General features: G+C 37.9%; 3 protein-coding genes across 6 annotated transcripts in view; all 3 read right to left on the bottom strand.

The window, feature by feature from the left end:
- The window catches only part of Tpst (Tyrosylprotein sulfotransferase), a 56,042-nt gene that overhangs the window by 15,891 nt on the left and 12,850 nt on the right, over window positions 1-27,301 (bottom strand). For 3 of the 4 annotated variants that reach the window (XR_010298506.1, XM_064116337.1, XM_064116334.1), the window contains exon 2: window positions 10,923-10,961. The exons of the other annotated variant lie outside the window; for it this stretch is intronic. The gene's annotated coding sequence lies outside the window, so the exon portion shown is untranslated. The remainder of the gene's footprint in view (window positions 1-10,922; window positions 10,962-27,301) is intronic. 4 annotated transcript variants of the gene reach the window in all.
- LOC135160124 (uncharacterized) lies at window positions 231-7,150 on the bottom strand. The gene is made up of 3 exons (XM_064116322.1): window positions 6,997-7,150; window positions 6,431-6,932; window positions 231-6,224 (listed from the first exon to the last, which is right to left on the bottom strand). The coding sequence occupies exons 1-3, from the start codon at window positions 7,141-7,143 to the stop codon at window positions 5,086-5,088; spliced, it is 1,788 nt and encodes a 595-aa protein (XP_063972392.1). The 5' UTR covers window positions 7,144-7,150; the 3' UTR covers window positions 231-5,085.
- On the bottom strand, window positions 7,600-10,059 carry LOC135160123 (uncharacterized). Its single transcript, XM_064116321.1, has 3 exons — window positions 9,724-10,059; window positions 9,104-9,626; window positions 7,600-8,828 (listed from the first exon to the last, which is right to left on the bottom strand). The coding sequence occupies exons 1-3, from the start codon at window positions 9,832-9,834 to the stop codon at window positions 7,600-7,602; spliced, it is 1,863 nt and encodes a 620-aa protein (XP_063972391.1). The 5' UTR covers window positions 9,835-10,059.

Below are 27,301 nucleotides of genomic sequence, written 5' to 3'. Positions count from 1 at the left end.
TCATCCGACATCGATAATTAATTTAGAATTCATTAGCATCGATGGAATAAAACATTTGAAAGGTCCGGTGGACATGAAAATTGAATATAATTGGATTTAATCTGGGCAGCTGTACAATGAGAGATTTTCCATCATTACTAAAATGAAAATATTTTCCCCTCTCATACGCGTATAATTTCCGAGGCAGTTCAATATTTCCACAGGAGAGTACTTCGTTCTGAACCATTGTGAAAAACTTTGTATGGATTTTGGTACGAGAAAGGAGAGACGTGAGAGGTCAGATATAAGCGAAGGTCTGTGGGGGGCGAGGATTAGAATTAATGGACTACTAAACTTTCATAGCCACCATCGATTTTCCAGGCTTTGATTGTTATTGTTATTATTACGACTATGGATGGAGTATTAAAATTTCAGTAGATATCTGTGGGCAACGTGGCGGAATTGAGATTACAATTTTATTGATGAAAACAAAAAAATTGAGTTTTTTTAACCCACATTTGGCGTGAAAAATCACCCCCGACATTTATTTTCTTGTTATTTCCCTTTTATTGTTGAATTAATTTTGTAAAAAATACATTGGAATTCTCCTGCGGTGCAGGGAGTTTCTCCATTAACACTCCCAACAACTAGAGGAATGCTAGCAAAATAGGAGGGAAAAAAATCACCGGATAGAGAAGGTTTTGTACTGTACGTGCGCTTGTGTCAAGTCAAAGCGTCTCAAAGAAAATTTCTGTTGTACCACAAAAAGTCCTGGTTTTCCACTCATGCTTTAGTACGTCAAGGTAAAATATACTTTCAACGAAATACCAACAGAAGTATGACAAAAGCCACGAAAAAAAGCATACAGAAGAAAGAGTAAAAAATATTCTTTGTTGTGATCATTATTTTTCCGTTTCTCATATCCCGAAATGCTCCAAATTCTCTTTGTTACCGTTCTATTGTGCTCAAACGAGTACATTTATTGTTTCACAGCTCTCCGACATCGCGTATTTTTAGGGCAAAGAAAGAATGGAAAAAATTAATTTTTCATATTCAAATTTAATTATGGAGATTAAATTATTTTACCGAGTGCACTTCGTTCTGTTTTTTACATTAAACGTTGGGGAAGAGATTTATAAGGAGAGGGTATGCTCGACCTCAATATGCAAGAAATCTGGGTTTTGAGGATTTGAAAATATAATATAAAACGTGGAAGTCTATACTCCTGATAAAACAGTTTTGTACCAGAATATACAGCAGAACATTTTCTCTTCAGGTTTTATGCGAGATAATCTTCTTAACGGACGAACAACTCGCAAATCTGAGGAAAATTTCAGACATCAAATAGCTAAAATATTGAACGAAAAGTGCTTTGTTTACTGTTTCATGAGGTTGAATCAGAGCTTTAACAAATGGAAAAGTTGAGTAAATTCAACTGTTGAAAGAAAATGTTTTTTTCATCGAGAGAAATCGATCTGAGACAATCGTTCGTTGGTGATTAATTCTCCAATAACCCAGACTAGAAATTAATATCACAAGAAGAGTGGGAAATGCAGATATTGGTTGTTGCTGAACGTAAAGGTCTTTGGAAGATTAATCATTCATGTTTCGTACAAGTTTTGCGTCATTTGATTTTGTTCAAGTGTATAGCACTTGTCCCAAAGGAAAGATCTCAATAAAAATATATTTTACCGTCAGTGTATCGTGAGCATGACGCCGTCAATCCTCTCCAAAATCTCATACGAGTTGAATTATTGATATTCCTAGTACTCATTTCTACTGCCCCGAAATCCGAAAAAAGTGGTCTGTTTTGGTGGTATTGTTGGTTCTTTCTGGCCAGTGATATTAGAAACGTGCCTGGATTTTGAATCCAATTCTCCCTTCAGGAAAGGGAGACCGAAGGAGGAAAAAAGGTAGGTACAAGGTGGCAAGAAATCCAGTGGCAAGGGTTGACCCAGCCGTCATGCGGCATTTGCCAGGATTGAGGCTGTTTCTGGTGGAGCTCTGGGTAGATAGATTGGGTGAAGGACCGCCGAGAAATGGATATATAGGACCACCCCATCCGCCATTTCCTCCCTCTCTCTCTCGCTCCCTCCTTCCTCCCCCAACAGAAATCGAGAAACGTGTGAAGTTTGAAACTACCTCCAATGGAGACTGTTATCTCGATATATTGGGACAAATCCAACTCAGTACGAAATTGAAACACTTCTCCCAGTTGAATGCAATTTTGCCATTAATAGGGGCAAAATGGCGCATTGATTTTCACTTAAAATTGACATTGGGTGCGGTGAAAAATCTACGACTCACTCTCTCCAATGCTGAAAAACTTGGGAATGAAGTGTCAAAGGGTCAGCGAAACTTTGTCATTTTCTCGGTGTATGACGGGATTTTTATTTTTACAACATTTTTACCCCTCAAACTTTTATCCATAAATCCATTTCGGCTCTTCCTCATCTTTATAACTCCCTTCGCTTTCAGTTTTTTTTTTTTCTGAAGTTCCACGTGACCGAGGAAGTCGCTAGGCCAAATGGCGTCACACGGATATCCTGAACTTTTGCAAATCTTCCAAGTCTCGTAGGTAAAATTACGATGCAGTTCAGGAAAAATTGTTTATCACATTGACGCCGGTTAATTCATCGTTTGACATTGCACTCTGGTCACGGTGAATGTAGAACTGCGGATCATTCTCGTCAAACGTGGACCCGACATTTGTCACGAACAAACTGCCTCCAATTTTCATTTTATTGAGACTCTATTGAGGGCTCAAGTGATGAGGGTTTTGACGGAACAGATGACATTTCAGCCATTGCTGGCATTCCTGCGTTGAACGCCACGTAATTACATTTGTACGTAAACGTTAACGGACCACACCACCGCCTCCATACGTGATCGCACTGTGTTATAAGTTGTGGCTAGTTACTCTATACATTACCCTCATCACGTACTTGTGGCATAGAAAAAGTGAAGAGTTTGTTCTCTGAAGAGCACCAAATTTCTCAGGATGGAATCCGATCCTTTTATTCATTGTGGTTATTTTTTGGTGGTTTTTTATCCATCAAGAGGAACATTAAACATAAAACATTTCACCACTAACGAGACTGAATCAAAAAATGTTCAAAAATATTTTACAACATCCGTTTATAATGATTCTGGATAAAATTTCGTTTCACCTCCAGGCGATACAGAACTAAATAAAAATAAAACTGTACCAAATTGAATAAAAAAAAATGGACATGTTGTCTGGGCATTTGATAAACGCAGCGATAAAATATTATTCTCTTTTATGAGAGCGAATATTTTTGCTGAATAAAATACTGTTGCCGACACCGAGAAAATGTTATATTGTTAAAAGTGCTGAAAATGGTGGTTAATACAGTGAAAATTCGATGCAAATCTAGTGCAGGCTATTCGCAAATCAATTATAGAGTACTCAATGTTTGTCATACACTTCAGGAGGACACAGTCGACTGATTCGTGGAGTGTTGGAGACTCGTATTTCCCCGGAGAAAGATCACAAACTCCAATCAGATTCTTCTCATCTCTTAAATTCACTCACTGCTTGAAATTCAATTAATGATGTTGAATGCAACAGTAGACAGAATTCATTTGAAACTAATCAGTCGATTTCACAATAGTTCAATAAAACTGTAGAACAAATATCTTCCTATTTTCTCGTTTCATTAGTGCTGTTTATTCGACATATTCACCTTCGTAATTGTTTGTGGAAATGAGGGATTCCGGTGGATAGGAGAATTCCAGAGCATGCTCGATATTGAGAGCTCTTATTCAGTCGAGCATAATTTAATACGCGTCTGTCAACCCATGTTAATGCCAGCTTGAAACACTCGAGGGAAAATATTCCACGAATTTTTACGTTAACTCTCAACGTCTGTGCTTTCAACGAGCCTCTGCACCTCCCGGATACCAATATTATTCCTCCAGGGGATGTTCACCTTATCCGGGGAACGATAATCGTAGGGGGAGTTTTATCTATCTGTCCTAAATTCGGAGGTATACTACTATTTTTATTCTAAATGCGAAAATTATTGCCATTCTTCAGATGAACGATTCACGTATCACTTCCTGCAAACTACAAGTACGACATGAAAACTTCAGATCGCCCTGAGAACTAGCGTCAACACGAATTTTGTCTAGGGAAAAAAGAAAAAAAGTCATGGCGCAGGTTTACGAAAGTCGAGAAAACCATTTCAACTGCGTAAACAAAAAAAAACGAGTGACTTTTTCAAACATACGAGAAAATGTATCATAAAGTTGTAATTCAATTTCATCAACACGAGTTTTTCTGCCTTCCAACTGTCACTTTGGTCTGAATGACTCAAAGCAGAGGTGGATGAGAGGGAAAATAAGTAAAAAAGAGGGTATGTAATTTTTCAATGTACTCTAATTTGCCTTCAAACAACGTTCGTCTTCACGTTGGTCACTTTGAAATGGGAACGGCAAAGCAAATATTGATTTTGTCAAGAGCATAACCATGTTTTATCACATTCTCCAGGATTGAAGAACGTCCACTGGAATACCATAAAAATCTTTTAGATTGGAATGGAACATCTAAAGTTGAGTGGAAAATCGATATCTTCCAATAAGCTCGTTCGTAAGCTCCGTGCCCTCAATAGCTCTCAAGAGTAATCCGGTGTATTACATATGTTCTGACAAAAAGAAAAATTGCTTTTCCTCTGATAGTGCAATAAGCTTTATTTTCGTTGTTAGACGTGTTACGATTAATAATAAATAAATTTGCTATCAGGGGTACAAATTGAGGATAAAATTTGTACTCTTTTGCAACAACTTTCGAAAGAAGAATGACAAGGGCGTGACAGAGTCTAATTGTTGGTGATTGAAATGCAAACTTTAGAGCTTTCAGCTCGACTGATTTATAATTCAGAGACAGGAGTTCCATTTGTGCACCGTGCGACGAAATTTCTCCGTCAGCCACTGACCAGTTAAATCCGCTTCCAAGAATTATATGAAATAATCAGGGGCAATGGTATTAATTCACGTTCGTTGTTTAAATAGTTTTTCGATTGATAATATTAAGCTGGAGCCTCCAAGTGGTGGACGTCATTGGAATATTTGATATTTCACATATTACGAGCAAATTTTGCACTCGTTTACGACAACTTCCAGAATAAAAATGACCGAAGCAAGACAGAGTCCAATTGCTAATAATTCAAACGCAAAGTCTAGGGCATCAAGTTGGACTGGTGTATAATTTGGAGACAGAAGTCCCAATTCCTTTGCCCGATATTTGTCCATTGTGAGACGAATCTTTTCCGTCAACCAATAACCAATTAAACCCGCTTCGAAGATTTGTATAAAATAATTATTGACCCGTTCATGGAGTGGCCAGTCGTCTCTGCATTTGTGATTGAAGTACGTCGCCTTCAACGGTTCCTTCATGAGTGTGAGAGTGGAATTAGGGTAGAATTCATAAAAGAATTCTCGGAATGTGACGCAGACCCCGTGTGATTTGTTCAGCAGCATGTCCGGACAAACTTCTAGTGGAACTTCAATAACTTCATTATCTGGACATTCTTCTTTGGCTCGTTCGGCCGTTCCTGGGAGCGTATAAAGTGAGTAATTTAAATCTCGCAGCTGGTCGACTGTAGTGACTCCCTTGGCCTGTTGAGGCTTCGTGAGAAAGGAAGAAATTGCTCCCTGAAAGACGCCATTGCTGATCACCATGAAGATCATCATCATTGCGAAGAAAATCCTGAATGAGAGATTTTTACGCGTCGTATGGACTGACACGTAGGTCAATAAACGCACCACTTCTAACGTGGCCGAGGAAATATCGTCATTTTCGTATACCATTACCAAGAAGAAAATCGATATAATGAGGAGACCCAAAATTCGTATAGGTACACTCCATAAATTATCGATCTTCTCCAATGTTGATAAGTAGCCGTCGGATTTTTTAGCTGCCATTACTTCAGTCCATAAATATGGAAACAGAAATTGTCTCTCTGGATTCCAATAAATGAATCCGAAATTCAAGATCATGTCTGCGGTGCCATCAAGCAGCGTCTGTACTATCAAATCACCAGGTGGTTTTCGTTTCACGATAATGCTTATATTCAATACTTTCATAAAATTTCGCGCCACTTGATTCGCAACATTCAAATCTTTCACCTTATTCCTAGGGGAAATCTTTGCTATGGTGCCAGTTATTTTGAATCCGTTTAAGACTTTGGTTTTGTCGTAATGCAAATTCTGGCAGGAAATATCTGTAAATGGTATTTTTAAAATTTGATTTTCCACTTTTTTCTTGGAGATGAGGGACTCCATGGCAAATGAGTCAATGGCTGATTCTCATTCATTGTAGGCTATGAGAATTCTCTGAATTTTTTTGCTTAATAATTTTAATCGATTGAGGTTTAGCCACGGACTCATTAGACCTGGATAATTCAAAGGACAATTCGAAGATATTCACTCGCATCAAACAATTGGCGATAGACATTCCCCTTAACTGCAATTTCAATCTTCTCCCAAGGCGCAACTGCATAGTTTGTTATCGCATTCAGAGTGAACAATTCGGGGATATTTTCCGTGTTGAGACAGATATATATCGCCCTAATAATGTTCATTTTCCAGGCCGTTGTGAGAATTTCACCAATATTTTCACATCGATCCTGATTGACCCCGAGAATGAAATAATAAGCCCTGTAATTCCACCACTCTGTACTCTTCAATAATGAAAGGTTTGATTGCAATGTTTCTGGAGAGTCTCCTTCCAAGACGATGACATTTGGCTTGAAAATGAATGATGAATTGTCCTTGTGATCAACTTCAAAGCCCAACAGGCTATTCATTGAGATAACTGAGACTGGAGGCACATCGAATAAATATTCATCAATCAACTCGTTAATATTTCCCATGAAAAAAACTGGATTTGACGCACTGTAATTGCTGTAACATGACCCCAGTATGTTTCTCTGCAAAATAAGAAATTCATATAACAATGAATTACTTAATTGTGATCGCAATTTAATTCCAAACCATCGTAGTTTTGACATTCCGTGAGTTTTCCAATAAAGATTTACTTTCACTATGGATTATAGCTGCACTTGTAATTATGAATAACCAGAAAGTAATGAACATGATCCAATAATTCATTGACAACAATTGTGAATGGAGTGAGTTCATTCTGTCTTAATTGTCACAGTGCTACTAACATAGAAATTTCTATATGACTGATATTTCCTCACCAATTATCGATTCAAAGTTTAATTACGTAATTGAACATTGCCATTTCATTAATTTACATTTTTTCATTTGTGTCACCTTTCACTGCAACTCTTAATATATTGATGGCCAATCGTTTGTAATATCAGATAATTGTAGCCTGGCAAGTTACACAGAAAAGTACTCAGATAATTAATTTGTATCACTCTACAAAATGTACTCCACCTGACACAATCCAATTAAGTGTGTGAAAAGTTTCAACAGTTTAAAATATTTTATTTATAAGCTCGAAGCTTCAAAAAAATCTTTCTCTGCAAAATAGACTTTAAGCCAGTCCAATATTCGTAACAGCCAATATCACTGATAAATTTCATAACCGAAAACAGGATCAAACTACGAGAAATACTCCGGATACTCTCAAATCGTTGTTCTCCGTCTTGGAAAAATATTCCTAAATTCAATTTCCTCTCTAATTTCAGTATTCTTTTCTTTTTTCATCGAGAGTTCAATGATCAATACGATGGTAGCTAATACTAATCCCAAAGCCAATAATGCAAATGAAAAATCCAATGCTTTCAGCTGAACAGGACTATACTTGGTAGCAGCACGTTCCTCGTCCTCAGCACGTTTTTTATCCAGTACAGTTGATATACTATGAAATGCCCAGCGGTCCAATAATCCCGACTCCATTATCTGTGTCAGTACAGCATCAACCCGATGCTTCAGAGGCCAATCTTTACGGCACTGATGATTCCAATAATTTACAAACACCGGCTCTCTCGTGATATGAATTGGCTTCATCCAATACGTGTTCAAATACTTTGCTTTCGTACCAACGCAAGCTCCAGATAATGAACCAAGTGCTTTCTCCACGCAATCTTTCTGCTTAACAAGTACCACACGATTGTCCGGAAATAGTGAACGGAGATAATCAACATTCTGTTGAATACCATATAACGTATAATTGAACTTCTTCAGATCTTCGGAATTATCAGGGCTGTAGCCCTCTTCAGGTTTGGTCAAAAAGGCTGCCAAGCGCCCCTGGAAGACTCCGTTGGTGATGACCATGAATATGAGAATTTTGCTGAAGAAAATTCTCATTGCTGTCGTTTGAAAGTTATTTTGAATGGAGGCATATGTTAAGAGTCGGATGATCTCCAACAGTGCCATTGAAAATCCCTGTCGCTTATAAATAGCCAGAACTCCAAATGTTATTAAAATCGTCAGCAACGATAGGATCAGAACAGATCTGCTCCACAACTGGGCGATTTTCTCAAACGTTGATAGATAATCTTTAATTTTTGTGATAGCAATGACTTCAGGCTGAAAGTATGGATAGAGATAGCTTGCATTGTGCTTGGAGAAGGACAGGGTAAATCGAACATCAATATCCATACTTCGGTTGGCAAGATATTGAGGTATAATATGGATGTCATCAATTTGAAGGACAAGTGTTGCATTCAATCGTGTTATTATGGTATTGAAAACCTCTTTGCCGAAAAATTCTAGCATTTTATAGCCTTTTTCCTTGTAATTTTTACCGGGAACGAATGGCACGTTATTTTTTGGTGCTGTTAAGGCCTTTATTTCGTAGCCATTCAAGTGCTTCATTCTGTCGAAGGTCAGGCTGTCACAAGCAATGTCGTCTAAAAGGTTATTGGGTACAGTACAGGGAAAATTCATCCATAGGTGTGCGCGGAGAGAAACATTCAGTAAAAATTGCCGAACAATTCAAATAATTCATTATGATAAATAGAATTTTGGTAATTTTGATACTCACACTTTTTATCGCATGATTTTGCAAAGGAATTTTAATGTTAAAGTGCGCTTTTTAGGTTTTTTGGGTAATTTTTATCCAACTTTTCCCTCCACACAGATATAGAATCAATATTCTCGCCAGTGCATTCATGTGACTGCTTACTTGTATTGAGTAATTGACTGTAGAGGGTCCAATGGTCACTGGAATTGAAATTATCCGCACTGGTGATTGCCTGCCAGGGCATAGGTGCATAATTCGTTATTGGATTGAGCGTATACAGCACAATCGCTTGCTCTGAATTCAAACAAATGTAGGACGACTGTGGAATATGCATTCTCCAAGTCATCAGTAAACTCTCTAAAGCATCTTTGCAGAAGCTCGATGAGATTTCCAAAATGTAATACACAGCCATGTGATTCCATAGATTTATCTCTTGCAGTAGTTGGAGATCGTTCTCCAGTTGGAGTGTCGAATTCTCCACGATTATTAAGATAAAATCAGGTTGAAAATTGTATAGCCCATCGATATTATCGTCAAAAATATACTCAGGGTTGCTGTCGATTCTTATGATTGGAATGACAACTGAGTCAATCAGTGACAGTAAGATGTCTCCATCGAAATCACCAAGAATGACCATTGGGTTCGAGCGAGTGTCATTTTTATAGCATGATTGGATAATACTTTTCTGAAACAACAAAGTTATTGTTGGTCCCCCTTCAAACGATACATCTTTGGTCAAAATTTTTGTCTGTGTAAAAATTTGTGTCAGTAATGAACCATACCATGGCCGTTGTAATGACATCAGAGTTATGAAATTCCGCACGCTTGCGGATATTTGCCAGCACTGGTACGACAATAATCATGATGATCAGGCATTCTAATTTCACTAACATGTCGTAGCTTTATCAAGAAATATAATGCGCCAATGAGAAATCAGAGAAAAAAATTCTTGACATACTACTACTAGTGGTGGAGTTCTACTGACGATTGTTGTATTTCAGGGAAATTTAGTTTTTCCAATCGCTGTCGTGTTCAACGACAGTAAAAATAAAATGTTCTTGAAGTACGTGGACTCTAGAATTTTCCTCATTGAGTTCTTTAATGATGATGGAAGAATGACAGGCCAAGTTGGAACTTCAATTGTAAAATTGGCGTGCCCACCAGCTTATTGAAAGACATAAAATGTTTTAGTAGCTCTTTTTCCGAGTAAAGGGCTGATTCTAGTTTTAGAGTTGTTTAAGTACCACTCAAACTTTGTCATTTCGATACATGAGTAGCACACGTTCACTGCTGTATAATTTTCTTATCAATGTGGAGTCTCATCAACGTGACCCGAGCTTTCATTTACCAGAAACCGATTTCGATGCCATTTGTAAATTAAATCGTAACACGAACGTGAAATAAATATGGAGAGGTATTCGGTATCATTGAAAAAAAATGTACCTTGACGTCGAGTGAGTGATATAAATTTCTCACGCTTGTAATGATTGAAGATCGGATTTCGAATGAACAACCATTTCACGTTCCAATTGGAGGATTTTATTGAAAACGTAATGAGATTTTTTCCATTGAAATGCGAAGCTGGAATTCGGATCGAAAAATAATTCGAAATACAGGGAGATATAAGCGAGGAAATCCTTCGTAATATCAGAGATACTCAACGTGTCAAATCATTGATCCAGAAACAGTAAAAGTGATTAGATGGAGATTAACATAATTTGGTTGACTTCCAAATTTTCCGATAATCGAGTTACCCTCTCCCCGAAACCAGGCCGCTGTCAAACTCATATTACGTGGACTAAAATGAGTGACAACTATCCAAAGTCGAGGCTGATCAGTTGATAGCGTCATCAGTGATGAATTAGTGATGCATTGAAAGCTGCCATCACCGCAAAAAAAATAGAGTGCTGCGGAACGCAATTGTAGCTCATCTAATTCATTGTATGCTAATTTATGGAAAGGAAGAGGGTTCAACACTCACCATGGTTCAAATCCATGTTGTCCACAGCCTCGTAGAAATCTAGAAAAAAAAATCGTCGATTACAATCGTAATATAAATTTGGCTCGGTCACTTCTATAATACATCCACCTTCACTTCGCATTTTCCGACGAAGAGAACCTTGAAAATTGGATAGTCCTGTCGATGAATATTAATGAAGTACAGAGGAGGTATGTAAAAAGAGCAACCATAGCCGCTCTATCTCGAGGTAATGGAGTCACTGGACGCTGTCGGGGATGTGGGTTTCCAAAGTTTTAGGAATTTCAATAAACTGGGACTTTGAAACATCTAATACAGGAAATTAAAAAAAGGAGCAGTGAATTTGCACTTTCAGCTGAGTATTTATTTGGAGTTCATACCGTAATTATCAGAAATACAGATGTATATTAAATCTCAACGAAACTAGATGTTGCTGCAGATTTGCGCAATGCCATAACTTGAAGAGTCGTGAAAAAAAAATTGTTTCAAGAAGTGGAAAGATATTTTTAATGGTTCGACACCAATTAAAAAAATCATTCTAATGGACCACCCTGGAGTACCCTTCACTTACTCCAGAGTGTTTCATTATGCACCCCTCTGTATTTTCCACTGGCTTGTGAATATTTTCGCAATTAAGCTCTTCACCCTCTTCACTGTACCCTGAGAACAATGAGAAATAAATCGAGAAGGAAGTGACAGTGGAAGAAATTGGATGAGACTACGGGTGAAGGAGTTTTATTATTGTGATAAACGTTTCATAGAAGTAAATAGAAGAATGACGAGGGAGATGTAAAAAAAAAAGTTTTGACGAACGGAAATTGGCGGGTGGAAATAGTACACCATAAAACTACAAAGCGCGTTACCAATGTAATAGGACAACTTGAAACGAAAGAGCGAAAATCATGAGGAATCCCGCAGCTGCGTTACTATCAATAAAAGACAGAAAATGGAAGTGTGAAAATAAAGAACAACATAAATAAATGGTAAAAATAAAACATGAACTTGGGACAACATGTGAAAAAAATTAGATTGCAAAGCCCCTGAAAACGCGGGGAGAATAAATTTCACAGCTGCCTCGGGAATTTCGGGTAAATTCTATGGTAGAGTTTTGGTAGTTTGTTTGTCAAAGGAAAAATTCGGGTTTTCAACGGAAAGAGATCAAATTTTTCGATGACTATGAAAAATTCAAATGATCGATGGATACAAATATCCGGATGGAAAATCCATGTCGTCATCATTATTATACTCTGTGTATTTTTCCCAATTAAGAATGCCTCAAGAAAAAATTAATAAAAATTAATAAACAAATGACAGTTGGTCCAAGTCAAATTCTCCCCAAAACTCATTTTTTCGGGAGCAAAGCATTTCTATAAAAAAAAACACTTGTACACGACAGAAAATTCATCAATCGAACTATTGAAATTTTTTCCATTAGCTTTTTTTCTATCCCCCGGTGGAGGCGATACGCATTTGCATTTTTATCGAACGAGTGTTATTGGATTGCCAGTACTCCCACAACATGCACTCTCTTTATGTTAATCGACGACAGATATCCACTCAATGAGAATTATTTCTTGTTCACTAACAGATGATTCATCGCAACTAAAGCCAACCTGTTTTTCTCGCTTCCTTAGATTTGACTAATTGGAGAGTCGGTTAATAATTTCCCTGGAGGTGAGAGAGATGGAAAATGAGAAAATGGTGGGGCAACCAGTTCGTCAGAGATTTGTCCCTCGGGAAATATGCAATTGAATAGTTGATATGCACCCAAGCTATTTGGTTGGTTCTGCGCCCAAGGGTGCTCGTTATCGAAAAGCAATAACCCTTTAATGAGCCAACAATGTAATTGATGACGATAGATTGTGTAACTATATGGCTTGTGGCTGACTCAGTGAAACCACACGAGCATGCTGAATGTTACCTCCTAATTTACATATCAAATTTTGAGGGAATGTCAACAATGATCGATTGCACGATTGTGTGGATGACTCAAACAATTTTCTATCACTCGTGAAATTTTTGATTTTCCATTTTCCGGCTGTTGCCGTTGTCCAAGTGAAGATCAGTTAATAACTTCGTTAACTACCTCCAGAGATACTCACAGAAATCATCTGTAATATTCGAATCCATCTTCATTTCGAACGTTTATCCACCAAGTTGGCAACAGTTCGTGATACGTGACACCAACACCACCGGAATACTAATTAAATTCAGTAAGCCTCTGTTTAAACATACCCCAATCTGCATGAGGATAGTAAATACATCAAGATCCATTTCTATCCACTCCCTCTTCACCGCTGTTTCCTGCGATGAGGAAACGTTTCAAGGATCCTTGAAGCACGGTGAATCGCTTTGTACCCCATTTCAAATGAAACTGACTACTCGCTGTAGTTCAATTATCCCAATCCCATTGATATCTTAGGAGTCTGTTTGATCATTGAGAATCTCTACCCAAAATTTTTGAGGTATGTGACATGACTGGGGGATTGCTTTTGATCATTTTGATCCTATCACCAGACTATAACGATCTTACCATATCGCAAATATGTTCTGCTTAACTAGATTACAAAGAAAAATATCGAGTGGAGTGTTTAAGATTCCGGGGAGGCAAATATTTAATTCTGGATTGCAGATAATATTCCGGAATTCAGAACATTTTATCGTCAATTCCGGAATAATATTTCATGCTCATGTGGGGGTAGCTTTTGTGCTGAAGGGATGGTATGTATTGATCATTCGGTGGTTGAATGCAATTTACTTTGAACGACTAATTAAATTAAGAAATTGAATTGATCCAGGTAAATTGATAGTTTATCTCTCCATTCCTCATTAACGCGACATATTTTTAAGGGAAAAATTCCGCTGAATATTATTCCGGATATTGTGGACACAATATTTCGAATTTCGTAGGAATATTCTACAATTACGTTTAAATATTTCGGGTTCCAGTTCGTAATAAAATCCGGAATCCCGGCTTCGGACACACCAGGTCTCACATGATATATTGCAGTTGGAAATATATTCTCCAGTGATTCATATACCCCAGTTTGTTCATTCCCATTAAATCTCCATTTTTTTTTCTCTCTCAGTGACCTTCAGTTCAGAATAACTAATTCCGAAAATTCGGACAGCAGTTCCCATGTACATCAGGACTGAGTTAAATTGCAAAGAGTTTTCCCACCGCGTGAACTGAAAATTTAAACTTTAAATTGAATTAGATCCAAAGTTACCGCCACGACGTCTTTCCACGATAACGACTGGTGTTTTCAATCCCCTTGTACATGTGCACACAGAAATATATTACGTGTGCACATCGAGCATGATCTTCTTTTTCCCTAGGATATGACGGAGCCAACCGGAAACCGCCAACGGCACCCTCTGTTTCATATCCGAGATGAGAAATGCCAGAATTGCTGGCATCAGAAGAGGAGGTACAACGGTGAGGAGAAGCTGTCATTCCACCTTCACTCAGCATTGTAGATCCTTCAACCATTGTAAGCCTCTATCAAGCTGATATCTGTCATTGACATGCCCATGGGCCCTTGATAATGCGAAGCCCTTCCCCGTAATTTCGCCATGACAATTGCTATTGAAATTTCATCGTTAGAATTGAATCATTCAGTTAACGACTGAAGAATGGCTACTCCCTAGGGTGGGAAAACAACCCTAAAAGGCCGAAAGTCTGAATTTAGATAAAAAACGTTGGAATAAAATAATTGGTCTGATTATCGAAGGAAAAGATTTTTCCCTTCATTAAAGAGCTTCTAATTTAATTTTCAAAAAATATTCCCAAATGATGCGTGAAATTCAGATACTCATGTTTGGATATACGATATTGTACTCGTGTTTCAAGTCTATGGGGTATAGAATAAACTCAATTAACGTGTATCCGTTAATTTCGAGTTCATTATTTTTGTAATAGACTGGAGAAAGATATAAAAAATACCGTGAGAAATCGTTGAAAAAATAAACTGAGAATTAACTGGCTTTTATCTGCCTTATCACTGGATACAGGGTGCTATAGTAGGGGGTCAAGTGGGGTCATTATCGGGTCTCTAGGTGATAACCGTGACCCAACCCAGGCAATCTCTTATCACCTGCACACGGAAAACTCAGGCACTAACCAGGAAATTTAATGCTCCAATGAGATAGACGCGGAAAATTTACCAGCAATTACTTAGTAATTGTTTTCCGATATGTGGGAATGAGAAAAAAATCAGCTGAACAATTCTGGGATGCACTCTGGCGAGGAAAATACTGAAAATAACCGTCGCCAGTACTGTGTTGGACTTGTATCAATTGGATGAAAACTGGTCAATGCCAAACTCAATTAATGTGAATTTAAGTTCTTGCTGCTCAATATTGGAATTGTAGTGGTATATTAGCAATTGGGTGAAATAAAAACGCCAATTTATATCGGAATAACGAGGGCAGAAAAAAAAACAAGAAATAAATACAGAGCGAGTGAACAAACGAATGCAGCTGGAAATTGAACGAATACAAGGCTTTAATTAACAATCGTAGGGAGACCCGGGAGCGAGATTCGTTTGACACTCTGCGAGCTGTATTCGATATTATCGCTCATGGACACATCGAGTCATGCAACATGCAATGCATGGCCTCTCCAATATCAGAAGTTCAAAAATAAATGAAGAGGACAGGAATTGAAGAATTATTTTTACTTTGACTTGAGCAAAAGCGGAAATTTATAAAAATTATTTCTTCTTCAGTTCGACGTGATTGAAAAAAATAAAAAATTCTTGGAGTCAATAGTGTGTTAACAAACATATCTCAAGATATCTGATATTCACAATACTCATGTGGATTTTTATTTACAATTGGTTTAAAAGTTACCAACCAATTGCGAATATATTAGAATAAAATTCTTACGAGGAAATCGTTTTTTTGTGCCAGGGTAAAATAAAATGGTAAATTAAAGTTCCGGGGATCTTAAGTATTCTAAAATTTCACTTGGAATCTCATTTTCAACGAAGCCGTATACTAGAATAACCAAGGAGTAACGCTGTAAAGCTTTCCAGCAATTTCGTGTTCATCCTTAAAGTACAGGAATTCAGATCTTCGAATCCCTTCATTCGTTTCCCTCGCGCATTAGAGGAGAAAACCCCCTGTCTGTCTCCTTCTGCCAAAAAGAATGTGCAGGGAAAATTTCTTGAGAAATTCGAGAAATTCCCTCGTCTGGGGAATATTATCAACAAAATGAAAGCGAGAGAAAGAACCTGGAAACTGGATGAATTCTGAAAAAAAAGAGTGCGAGTGAGAGAAAAAAGACACGAGTAAAAGGTGCGGACAAAACCATCCCTTTCGTAAAAGTCTCTATGAGAAGTATCGTGCTGGGTATGAGAAGTAAGTGAGAGTTTGCACACGAGACCGAAAAAAAAACCCCGGGTCAAAAAGTCTTGGAAAAGCAGTTCGTAAAAGGGCGATTTCAGATGGTCTAGTGAAAAGTGGAATGTAAAGGGGATTTAAAATAAAAAGTTGAGTTGAAGGGTCGGAGAAGTGGTTCTGAAATAAATGAGAATTAGACTTTTTCATTAGTATACTTTAAGTGCATTAAGTCCTCCAGGAGAACTCCAAATTCGTCTGTTTTTATTTTTCATCTTTTTTCCAACCTCTTCGTACCAGAGGATAGAAAGTTTGTGATCTTTACCTAAAAGGGGGTAGCGATGGGATTTCCTATCAGGGAAAATGGGGTGTGTAGAGAATGAAAATACAGACTGAAGATTGTCTCCGAAAATTTTCAATTCCGCAAACTTTGTAATCCTTTTCTCCGCGACACGAGCTTAAATTTTCCTGAATTTCCAGTGCTTTATCCCTTTTAATTTCAGTAAGTGAGGCTGTTATGTCTGATTATGACACCATAATTATATTACACCATCGGTAGACCTTATGAGAAACTACTTGACGAGACTGATGAATTAATTTAGAGTATTTTTCAACGAAAAAAAATGCTGGATCACATTAACTTCAATTTACCCTGCATTATATCGGCTGCAATCGAATGCAATTGGAGCAAAGGGAAATTTGAAACGCCAGAGGATGCAAATTAACGCAAGTGGATATTGACAATTCTGCTGTGAGGTTATCATTTCGGTTATGAATATATTTGTTAGTATACATTATTAATGCCCGACAAGCGGAGATTCGAATCAACTGTATTACCGATGTATAATGAGCTTGTGTACATGGCAAGCGGACTGACCAAAGTATCGGGTGCAATGAAAGCAAAACAAAATTACACGCTCCAAAAAGTAGTATTTATCCATTGAAGAATCTACACAGAGAGAAATATTCAAAAAAATTCCAGAGCTCAATTTGCTCTGTCGATCACGAACGTGTCGTTACTTTTCATATTAAATTCAGATTAAAATTATGGAACAGTTCCTGAACCACATTCCCCCCAATCACTGTCTAAGAATGTGAACTCCAAAATTGAGTAATGTAATTTTTCAAAAATCTGTCAAGACCCAGTCACTTTTCGAACACTTACCACCTGATTTGTTTCTACCTGAGTCAGTACGCGAATTACTTTTGCACTTTGAGTTAATTGGATCCATAATTCATGTCGATTTCAGCGCTACCGTGTATATGTCGTTGGGCTATAAATTAAGGGAGTAGTCTATTAACTATGAGCCACTCATTGGCCCTATCGCAACCCTCATTCTGCACGATATGAAAGGTAATTTATAACACCGCTCCCATAATTGTTAAATAAATCAAATGTCAAGAATTACTGTACTGAATAAAAATTTGAAACTCAAGGAGCCAATTGTACTGGTCCATTTCTCCCCCAAACTATCATCACGGAACAATAGAATTCATGTTGCTATCCAACCGCCCAAGTATCACTCCGAGTTACATGTTTCAACCATTGCTCACAATATTACACCTTATTCAACACCTCGTCTCTTTGTGAGCTTGAAGCAAAGCGATAGGGGGACAACTGACGCGAACAAACTGCCGACAAACTTTCCCTCGGGATTAATGTGCCTAAGGTCGAATGAACTTTAAATACAGCATAAACAACTGTCGCTGCTCTCAGGAGTATTAAAATCATCAATTCTGGAAAAAATTCCCCGGAGTGGAAAATTGCCGTTGGTAATTTAATAATAGACGGATAATGGAGAGAAATCGGAGAAATGCGACGAAATATATCGACGTCAAACGAATAAGCGACTTTTTTTTGCAATTTCTTTGGAATTCACAGAGGTATCGTATTTTTCCGTCAAACCGACTGTGTATGTATTATTTTTCAGTTTCTTTTGTTGCCAGAGTAGCCATGAGACTCTTGAGAATACGGAATTGGTCGAAATGCTCGTATTGTCGACCAGAAAAAAAAAAACTAAACAGCGGCGAAGGACAAAAGGCCAGAGTGAGAGTAACGGTGAAGAGAAAAAATTAGGATAGACGAGGGAGATGGACGACTGAAAAACGCTCCTCTGAGATTAATGAGGAAATAAAGGAGTGGGACAATGGACAACGAAAAAAATGGGAAAGAGGACGAGTGGTGTATGTGTACGAAGGGTAAAAAGAAAAATGAAAATTGGAGTAGGTACTTGAAAGATGATACGAAATACATTATTTAAAACAGGCAGAAACATGTTTGAATTAAACTGAAAACGTCGACTTTTGTAACATTTTGTCAGGGCTCTGCAATGGAATATTTATTATGAATATGAGCAGATCCAGGCTAAATGAAAAGGGGTATTGATTTTCCTTGTATTAATATTTCCCGAATTTTGTAGTTCTGGCTTGACAACAATCGTGAAAGTCAGAGGGGAATTAATTACTATTATTTATAAGCGAGAAAATAATATGTATGAATGAATGATGAAGTGATGATTGTGAATGATTTACGTCTCACCATATGATGGAGTTTACCCAAAAGTGCTTTTGCATGTGCTCTGGTATTTGTCAACAAATACCTGCGATTACAGTATTTCCACCATTTTTCGTGCATCTTTTCAGAAAAAAAAATTGAGACGAAAATCCCCAGCAGCATCGACTTTTTAGGCTCCTGGTTGGGGGAGGATGTGCCCATATTTATGTTGAAATGCCAGTGTGTAAGGGCTTGGTCCTGTAGACAAGGTTCTAAAAATATTGTGAAATTTTGTAACATAATAACGGCCTTCTCGTAGAAGAAAAGCTCGAGGAATCTCAGGGAAATTGGCTGGCACGAGCAGAATGAGCCAGAAGGGGTGTAACAGGGTATGAAGACATTATCCTCGTTAGGTATTCGCAGAAGAGTAGAAATGCCTCTCACCAAGCCCTGTCTACCCTTATATGCCACGAAACCAAGGGACTAAAATATAAGTAATCTCGTACACTCGAGAGTAAACTGTAAATTTCTCAGCTTATGAAAAGCCATGACTACTACTTCGAATTTAAACAGCCTCAAGTCCAGATACATTCAGATAGCGTATGAATAAGGGTATAGGGTATAGGGCACTCGGGCTTGGCGAGTTATATGCATCATTTTGAAGTTTATGTGTATAATGGTAACGACCCTATGCAGATACGATATTTGCATTTTCGTGTTACCGAGTAGTGCCCGATGGCAGTCCAATTCCATGATATATTTGCCTTTGCACGAAAACTGATGTGCTAAAGTTTTGATTTAATATTGAAAGTTTGAGTGGTTTTTTTACTTCAACATTGCAGCCGAGCAAACTAGATTGAAAAATCCATGGAGTTTGGAAATTATATGGGTTTCGTTATCTCTCACTCTGGTACATCATGATGATTCAATGGAGTTGGGATAATTCGCTGATGAGTTGGAAAATGAAATTTTCAAGTTCCAACTAAATTTCCATGGTTGGGAATCAGGGAAATGATCCTCGTGCGCACATGATATCGGATTACTCCATTAATTACTAGTTTTTCAACAGATGGTTTACAGAGTAAACCGCTGTGAAAATTCAACCTCCTAGACCCGATCGATTTTGCCCCGTATCCACCCTGGAATCGTATACTCTTGAGGGATTCCGTACTGAATGTTTAAGCTGAATTAAAAGAAATTCTACTTCTCCATTTCGGTTGCTCGGTTGTCATAAAAATATACTTAATCTTATCTTATCTCAGACTTTAATGTAGTTTTCCCAATTTAAAAAATGATATCATTAGTTTGAATAATCTAGTGCCGTCTAATTACAGCATTCAATAAAGAGAAACAAATTTTATGATTTACTGAAGATATGAAAACACTGGAATATCCCCTCATGTCACAGAATCCACTAGCTCATCATCTTGAGGGAAGACTTGAATTCCACTGCGGTTTCCCGTTGAACTCTTCAAGAAAAGATGAAACAAAAATGTTGGTGGGTAAAATTGAGTTAAACTCCATCTCTTTCGATTGCATGTACGATTATTCACTCTATTTCATGTTAGTATGTAGGACGTTTCACTTTAAAATATTGACGAGTTGTGCTTTTCGAGTTGGGTTAAGGGTAAATTCGTACTGAAACCACGAGTTTGCCCGTGGTTTCTTCCACCACCACCACCTCAAACTATGTCCTGGCGTATATTCACCTCGCATAAACTCAAATAACATCCGAAACTCTTGAAAATTTAGTGCCTGCACTTAGCAAGAGTCTAAGAGATTGCTCTGAATTTTTTATCCATCCAACAAAAGAATTGCCGGATTATATCTGGGTGCTTTTGCCTTCATAATTCATAACAAGTGCAACTTTCTCCAAGTGCACTGTTAGAAAAACACTCAACATTCACGGACAATCGACTTAAAACTTAGCGAAGAGTGACTTTTTATTCAATTCACGAATAAAAAAAATAGAAAATGTCAGACTTCCCTAAACTTTTCAGGAAATATTGATCTGCATTTTTATCAACAATAGTTACTCTATTTACAAACCAACGAAACTTTTCCACTTGTTAAAGGGAACAAAATTTCTCGGAACCAGATGGAGTTTAACCGAACCTTCAGAAAATTATATTGAAAAGTGTATTTTAGTTTCTACTAATCTACCATTGAGAACTCTATATCCTAAGCAACCTCATCACTCCTAGAGTTGCCAACCAGTCAGCAAACTTTACTACTGGATATTAACGACTCGGATCAATCTGAAGGATCTGCTCGAGAGTAGCATCAACATTCGATAACTTTCCCTCTAGTTGATCGAAACTACCAAAGTGCTAAAGGGATGAATATCCTAGAAACTCGAATATCACTAGAGCCCCAGTATAAAAAGTCCCTGAGTGGCGGATCATGGGAATTTGTGGACTGGAGTTGATAAGTAGCAAGTGCAATATGTAGCTTAATAATGATAGAGGAGAGTGGAGAATAATTTGGGGGCCGGGGGAGTAAAAAATGATGGAGAAGCTCTGTAACACGGTAGTGAATACAAGAGATGTAGTGCGGAGGGTCAAGAAAGCCGCTATTGTTAGCTGGAACCCCTGGGGAAATGGAGGTGGTCTTGCGTCTTTTATGTAACAGTGTCGAGGATAAAGACACTGTGATATAGGGAACAAAGAAGAAAACCTGAAAGTCTTTACGGTTGAACTAAGGTTAAAGTAGTGAATTTGAGAAGACACTTTTTTAACATTCAAGACTAGAGGTGGGGTGGAGGGTGGGGGTGTGAAAAATTGCTCTTGAAACAATGGACAACTGTTTTTGATGAAAATAAACTTTGAGTTGATTCGCATAAATCAGTTTTGTGACTGGAATTCATGAAATGAATACAAATGCTAAAATAGCAAAGTTGATGAACTCATTCGTTCGATTATAAACCACCAAATAATCCGGAGAAGACGTGAAACTGACTAGATAAAAGCGTCATCATTTTTCGTACTCGACATCTCGAGTAAGTTGAATTTAATTCACCGGAAGGGGACACAGACGAAGGGTTGGAATTTCGTTGCGAGTGGGGAAAATCAGAATAGATGGGAACGAGTGCTTTCTCGTGAATACAGCGCTCAAGATGATTCCATACCGCTTCGCGCTGCATCTTGGCTTATGGATCCAACAATTGAATATTCAAGGATAAGGGGAGATAACGAGAGCAAGAGAGAATTTTAAGGGGGAGGGAAAAGGGGGCAAGAAATGGAGGAGGCGAGAGACAGATAGCTACAAGAGGATGGATTAAAATTCAGGGAAGGTCTTTGCGGATCCACCGGGGAACACTCCACTGCACTTTTAAACTCCCCAGTCACGCAGTACCCTGGACGAGTCTATATTTATTTCTCCAGTGGAAGGTGAGGAAAATAAAATTGAGACATTGGCCACGACAGAAAAAATCTCGGGGGGATGAATGTCGAATGAGTGTTCACATTTCTCATCCTTTCTTTTCCCTATTCGCATCAACAGCCCCGCAAGCAACGTACGTTCCTTAAAAATCAATGGAATATTTAAAAATTTTACAACTTGTATCTGGATAATTGAAAACACTGAGGATAATGAGAATTATGGGGATGACAGTATCTAATTGGGTTGAAAATAAATCTCACTTAATTTATTGAAGTTGAATAATTGGAGAACTGTTAATGATAGAGGAAAGTTATATACCACGAGATTACTGGGGCCGACCTTTGCAAATTCATTCGCAAAAATAACAAAATTATGTTCCATTCATGGAGTGCCATGTTATGCTCGTTTAGACGAGTGCTAAAGCAAATCAAATTTCCGGAAAACAATTGAATTCGTTGGACAAATATTGCATTGACAAAATGACAAAGATTTGTTAAACAAGATATTTGAGCCCGACTGTTTGAAGATGAAATGTTTGTTCAAAGTTAACTCTATTGGATTGGTTCCGATTTCATCCGATTGATTGCATCCTCCCCTGAAGCATCGAGACTAAAAGTCGAAGGGTCACAAGTAAATCCTTTGAAAACACCCGAAAGTTTACATTGTAAAAGAATTCAATCTATCCCTTGAAAAAGAAACTAAAAAAATTGGGAAACTAAAACAATAGGGTAGCGCTTTAATTTTTCCTCAATTTATCACAAACAATGGAACGTCAGAAGAATGAAAAATAAAAGCGACTTTTGGTATTACGCCGATACAAAGCTCTTCACGATAAATCCCTTGGGGAGAGGTGCAGAAGGAACGAGAGGGCTTGCAATGTTTGTGCTCTCACCGCATCTTTGGTTTGTTTACGTCTTCAAAGCTCCTTGGAAGCTTTCGCCCAGCACGAAGACGTCCCTGGACGTGGGGACCGACGGAAAAATCAACTCAACTGATCCCCATGTTGAGCTTTCGCGAAATTCCCAGCTGGACAGCATCACTCGGAGGATAAGAGATGAAAATCACGATTTTTCAAGACCAGAGGGAGATGCATGGAGTGAAATTTTGTATAAAAATTTTCTATAAAAATATATCACGAGTCGTCGCTACCTCATTGTTATGCGGATATTTAATACCAATTAATCTGCGATGAGGAAATTTTATTCCAGCCCAGAGACTTTTTTTTCCCGATAAAAAAAAGATGACACTGCCGGGTAGAGTAAAAAATGACTAGGCCAGAAATTCCGCTAGAAATTTTTAACGAGAATATTCTCTTGGGCTTCGCTCCTGCCATCGCAAGTTTTTCGCCATTTCCTTTTTCCCCTGCATAAAAGATATGCGAAATTCAGACACTCGTTTTAGCAGTGAAACGTGACATTTGTTGAGCTTTTTCCCATATTCCATCGTTCTATTCTCTGGGCATTATAGAATCGGCGGTTCTTAAACAATGATACATCCATCGTGTGGGATGAAAAGGGGTGGCAAAATAGACGAGAGGCGGAGTACGGAGATAGGAGAAACATGGATGCATTATGCATGAAACCAGAAACAGGACGATATCGATATTGGATGTACCCACGTTTGGTATGAACTCGTTTTTTCACACTGATTTCGTGTGCACAACCGATTCGCATAACTCACACATGATTGCGGAATCGAATACCTTTTCCAAGAGTGTATGCGTGAGTGCGTGTGTGTGTATGTAATCTATGGATAATCCTGATTTTCAATAATATTTTTTACTCGGATTTATCACTCCCGTCTTATTTTGGAAAATCCAGTGACGTGAATGCAAATGCTCATCGGCTCGTGAATCTGTGATAACGTTTGCATTATTGGAAAATGGAGAGATGCTGGATATTGGTAATTGTGAGGGCCATGGGAGGCTGCTGTGCGTAAGCTTGATAAATCAACCGACAATGAATAATTGAAAAATTAAAAGATGAATGTTGTTGGAGTTGTAAAATTGAGTTTAAATAGTGACAAAATTACATCCGCCATGTGCCGGAGATACGCAAAATCCTAATAAAAAATTGATGAAATCGTATGCGGAGTGGTAATTTTTCAGCCTTTTTAATTATTGAATGGAATTGGGGGGAGGGGGGATTTTTCCAGGTCCATTAACCCCACCTTATCAGATGGCAGGGTAATGCTTGTTTTACATCCCTCCAAAAAATGTTCGCATTTATTTTCTGCACGTGATAATTGTAAATTACTTATCAATGCAATCTTTTAAATTGTTTAATATTGCGGGACTTAATAACGGATTTAATAAAAAAAAAAACTTTTAGAACCTACACCAAACCTTTCTTAAAATTACGTAGTAACAATTTTCGACGTTCCCGCCTGTGGTTTATTTACTATTTTCCCAGGACGGATATTTAATCATTCAGGATAGAAAAATACAGGAACTTCTGACGTCCTCAGAACTTCATATTCTGCTTCATATAATTTTCCGCCAGCCGTGGTAAAGCTGCTTAAGGGATTTCCGGTGGTTCAAGATTCCGCCGGCATTGATTAATAAGGACACAACATCCGTGTACAGTTGAAATTTCTCCTTGCGAAGCACCCAGCACGTGATCATTTCCCATTTTCAGGATGGAAGCCGTTGAGCATGTTCAATATTATAACGCCTTAGGGGAGGCATCAATTTTTCCCCCATTCGATAATAAATGGGGAGAAATAAATGTTGAAATATAAATTTATCAGAAATACTTGTGTTTTATCACTTCTCTGTGTGTGATGATACTCACAAATTCCGAATTTAAAAAACTGATAAAATCGTATAATGCAGGACGGGGGGAAATTCAATGCAGTTTTTCCCGAGCCATGATGATATTCGTATTTGATGCACCATCGGCTTGATCCATAACCATCCATGTATATTTCACCTGACCCTTCGCTATATCCGCGCGTCCCTTTTCGATTGTTCCCCTGCATTTTTCAAACAACTGTGGATATGCCTCCTCAATACTCGTCAAACGCACGAATTTATCGATGAACATGAACGAGAGAATATGTACCCGCAGGACATATTATAAATTCTGAAAACGATTAAATGCGTTGACAGAAAAAAATTAACTTTGTCAAGAGAATTTTATTCGAACCAACCATCACTTGGATGATTATTTTTAAAACGTGATTCTGCATTGAATAGCAGTTATCCGATATTGAAGTGAATTCATTGCGATAAGGGAGACTACTGCAGAGCATTTTAACAAAAATTGTCCAACTTGAAAATTATATTGCAGGGAAATAAAAATATTTTTCTCCGTCAGTGTATTTTTCGTTACGATATAGACCCGGAGTGATGCTCGTTAATTACCGGTTTTTGTGGAAATTCGCTGGGCATTGAGGCATTGAGGGCTTTTTAGGGTTAAGAGGTCATTTGGTATTACGAAGGAACAATGGCAGATGCCAGTGCAATGTTTCCCCCGGAGTGCGTTCTTTATTGTTCCAGTTGAAGTGGGTTTTGCTTGTGGTCGGCTATAGCATACAAGTGCCACAGACATTTCACATTCGATAACTTCTGCATCTGAAGGTACAAAAGAGCCATGAGAATTAATTCACAGCTCACTGCCCTTGGAAATAATTTACTAAATAACTGGCAGGAAAAATTACAAACGCTGAATGACAATTCCAGGTGCAATTGTCTCTCGAGGTATTCACTTCTTTCCACCTGCTTCCTCGGTTAATGAAATCGTTGAACAACTCGAATGTCTTCATTCTTACCGGAAATTGTAATCATCAGGTATCAGTGGACGAGACAGACAATAGGAGGGAGTACACTCAAAACTCCTGGCAAGAATTCTGAGAGGTTTTTAATTCAGTTGGAAAATTATCTTTGCTCGGTGATTTTTTTTCACCCCTTATCTTCCAGTCTTTGAGCAGCCATCTCTTTCGTTATTTTTTTTTTTCATCCCCTTCTGCTCCTTCCTCTCAACTTCTTTTTTTCATTTTCCAACTTAACACCATTCCTGGCACAACTCCAATCTACTTTATAAGCCCAATACGCCTGGATTTTACCATCACCACGCCCTCAACTTCATTTTCCATTTCAGATTAATTTTTTATCTTCTCTATTTTCTTTTTCTCGATCGGGAAAAATTCCGACATTTCGGTATTCAATGTTATCGGTTGTAAATTCGGTGATTAATTCTCTGTTTCATGGCAGTGAATGGAGGCCATCTGAAGTCATCAATTAGAGTTTGACTTTTTTTTTGGAGTACAAATAATTGGGAAAAATGTTTTAAATTTTTGACATACGAAAGATAAATGGAGAACACTAGTGCACATACTGGTGTTGTCAATACGTCAACCAAACTGGTCGCTGTAATAAATGAGCTCTCGGGAAATCTATGGACGGGCCAATGAATTATCGAAGTATCGGAAGTTGTTAAATTGGAGAGAGGATCAAATGCAATTTGTTTTGACGTAAAATGTGGCTGCACTCGACTGAAGCGTTTATCCCGGTTAAAAGTTCGATAATAAGAGGGACCAGTGTAGCATGAATTTCACTGGCTAATTGATGATTAATTAATCGGATGATCATTAATTCTATCAGAGGGCAAATCATAACGAAATTAACACGGACCTGAGCTAATTTTTTCGCGGGTGCGTTCGATGAGCTGTTAAATAAATATTACAGCTGAAACGTACCTCTTCAATGAGATTTTTTTTTCTTTTTATCGATTGAAAAATTATAAGCCCCGTCATTTATTTTTATTGAAACCGTTTGCCTGGATGAAATATTTCATTATAAATTTGCAATGAAAATTTTAAAATACGGTACAGGTATATGTCGAAATCAAATTATCGAATTAATCGAGAGCGTAGCTCGCGATGCACGAAATCTATTTATCGATGAACGATATTCGAATATTCACGTTGACTGAATAATACAGCCACGTTCGCTGGCACACGTAACTATCCATATAAACACTGATGTGCAAGAGGGAATGGAAATGAATCGGGGGTCCCGTTCATGTAAAATTCCCTGTAATTTTGGGGTAAGCAGAAGCCATTTGGAAATTTACGAAGCACTAAAATATCTCAGTTGATTTTGCTCATTCAACTTATTTTCCCGGACAAAGACTAATTGAAATTTTCCAAAAAAAAAAACACT

Source organism: Diachasmimorpha longicaudata, chromosome 3 (genome assembly GCF_034640455.1).
Source record: "Diachasmimorpha longicaudata isolate KC_UGA_2023 chromosome 3, iyDiaLong2, whole genome shotgun sequence".
NCBI lineage: Eukaryota > Metazoa > Arthropoda > Insecta > Hymenoptera > Braconidae > Diachasmimorpha > Diachasmimorpha longicaudata.
The sequence above is the reverse complement of the archived record's forward strand: the minus strand, read 5'-3'. Positions and strand labels throughout refer to the sequence as shown.

Bases quoted from the DNA above. Each gene is read 5' to 3' on its own strand.
- LOC135160124 (XM_064116322.1), bottom strand. From the start codon at position 7,143: ATGAACTCACTCCATTCACAATTGTTGTCAATGAATTATTGGATCATG. The intron at 6,933-6,996 runs GTTTGGAATTAA...CTTATTTTGCAG, and splicing joins GGAATGTCAAAACTACGATG to AGAAACATACTGGGGTCATG. The intron at 6,225-6,430 runs GTGAATATCTTC...TACCATTTACAG, and splicing joins TCGCCAATTGTTTGATGCGA to ATATTTCCTGCCAGAATTTG.
- LOC135160123 (XM_064116321.1), bottom strand. From the start codon at position 9,834: ATGTTAGTGAAATTAGAATGCCTGATCATCATGATTATTGTCGTACCA. The intron at 9,627-9,723 runs GTATGGTTCATT...TTGTTGTTTCAG, and splicing joins ATGTCATTACAACGGCCATG to AAAAGTATTATCCAATCATG. The intron at 8,829-9,103 runs GTAAGCAGTCAC...ATAACCTTTTAG, and splicing joins CAGTCAATTACTCAATACAA to ACGACATTGCTTGTGACAGC.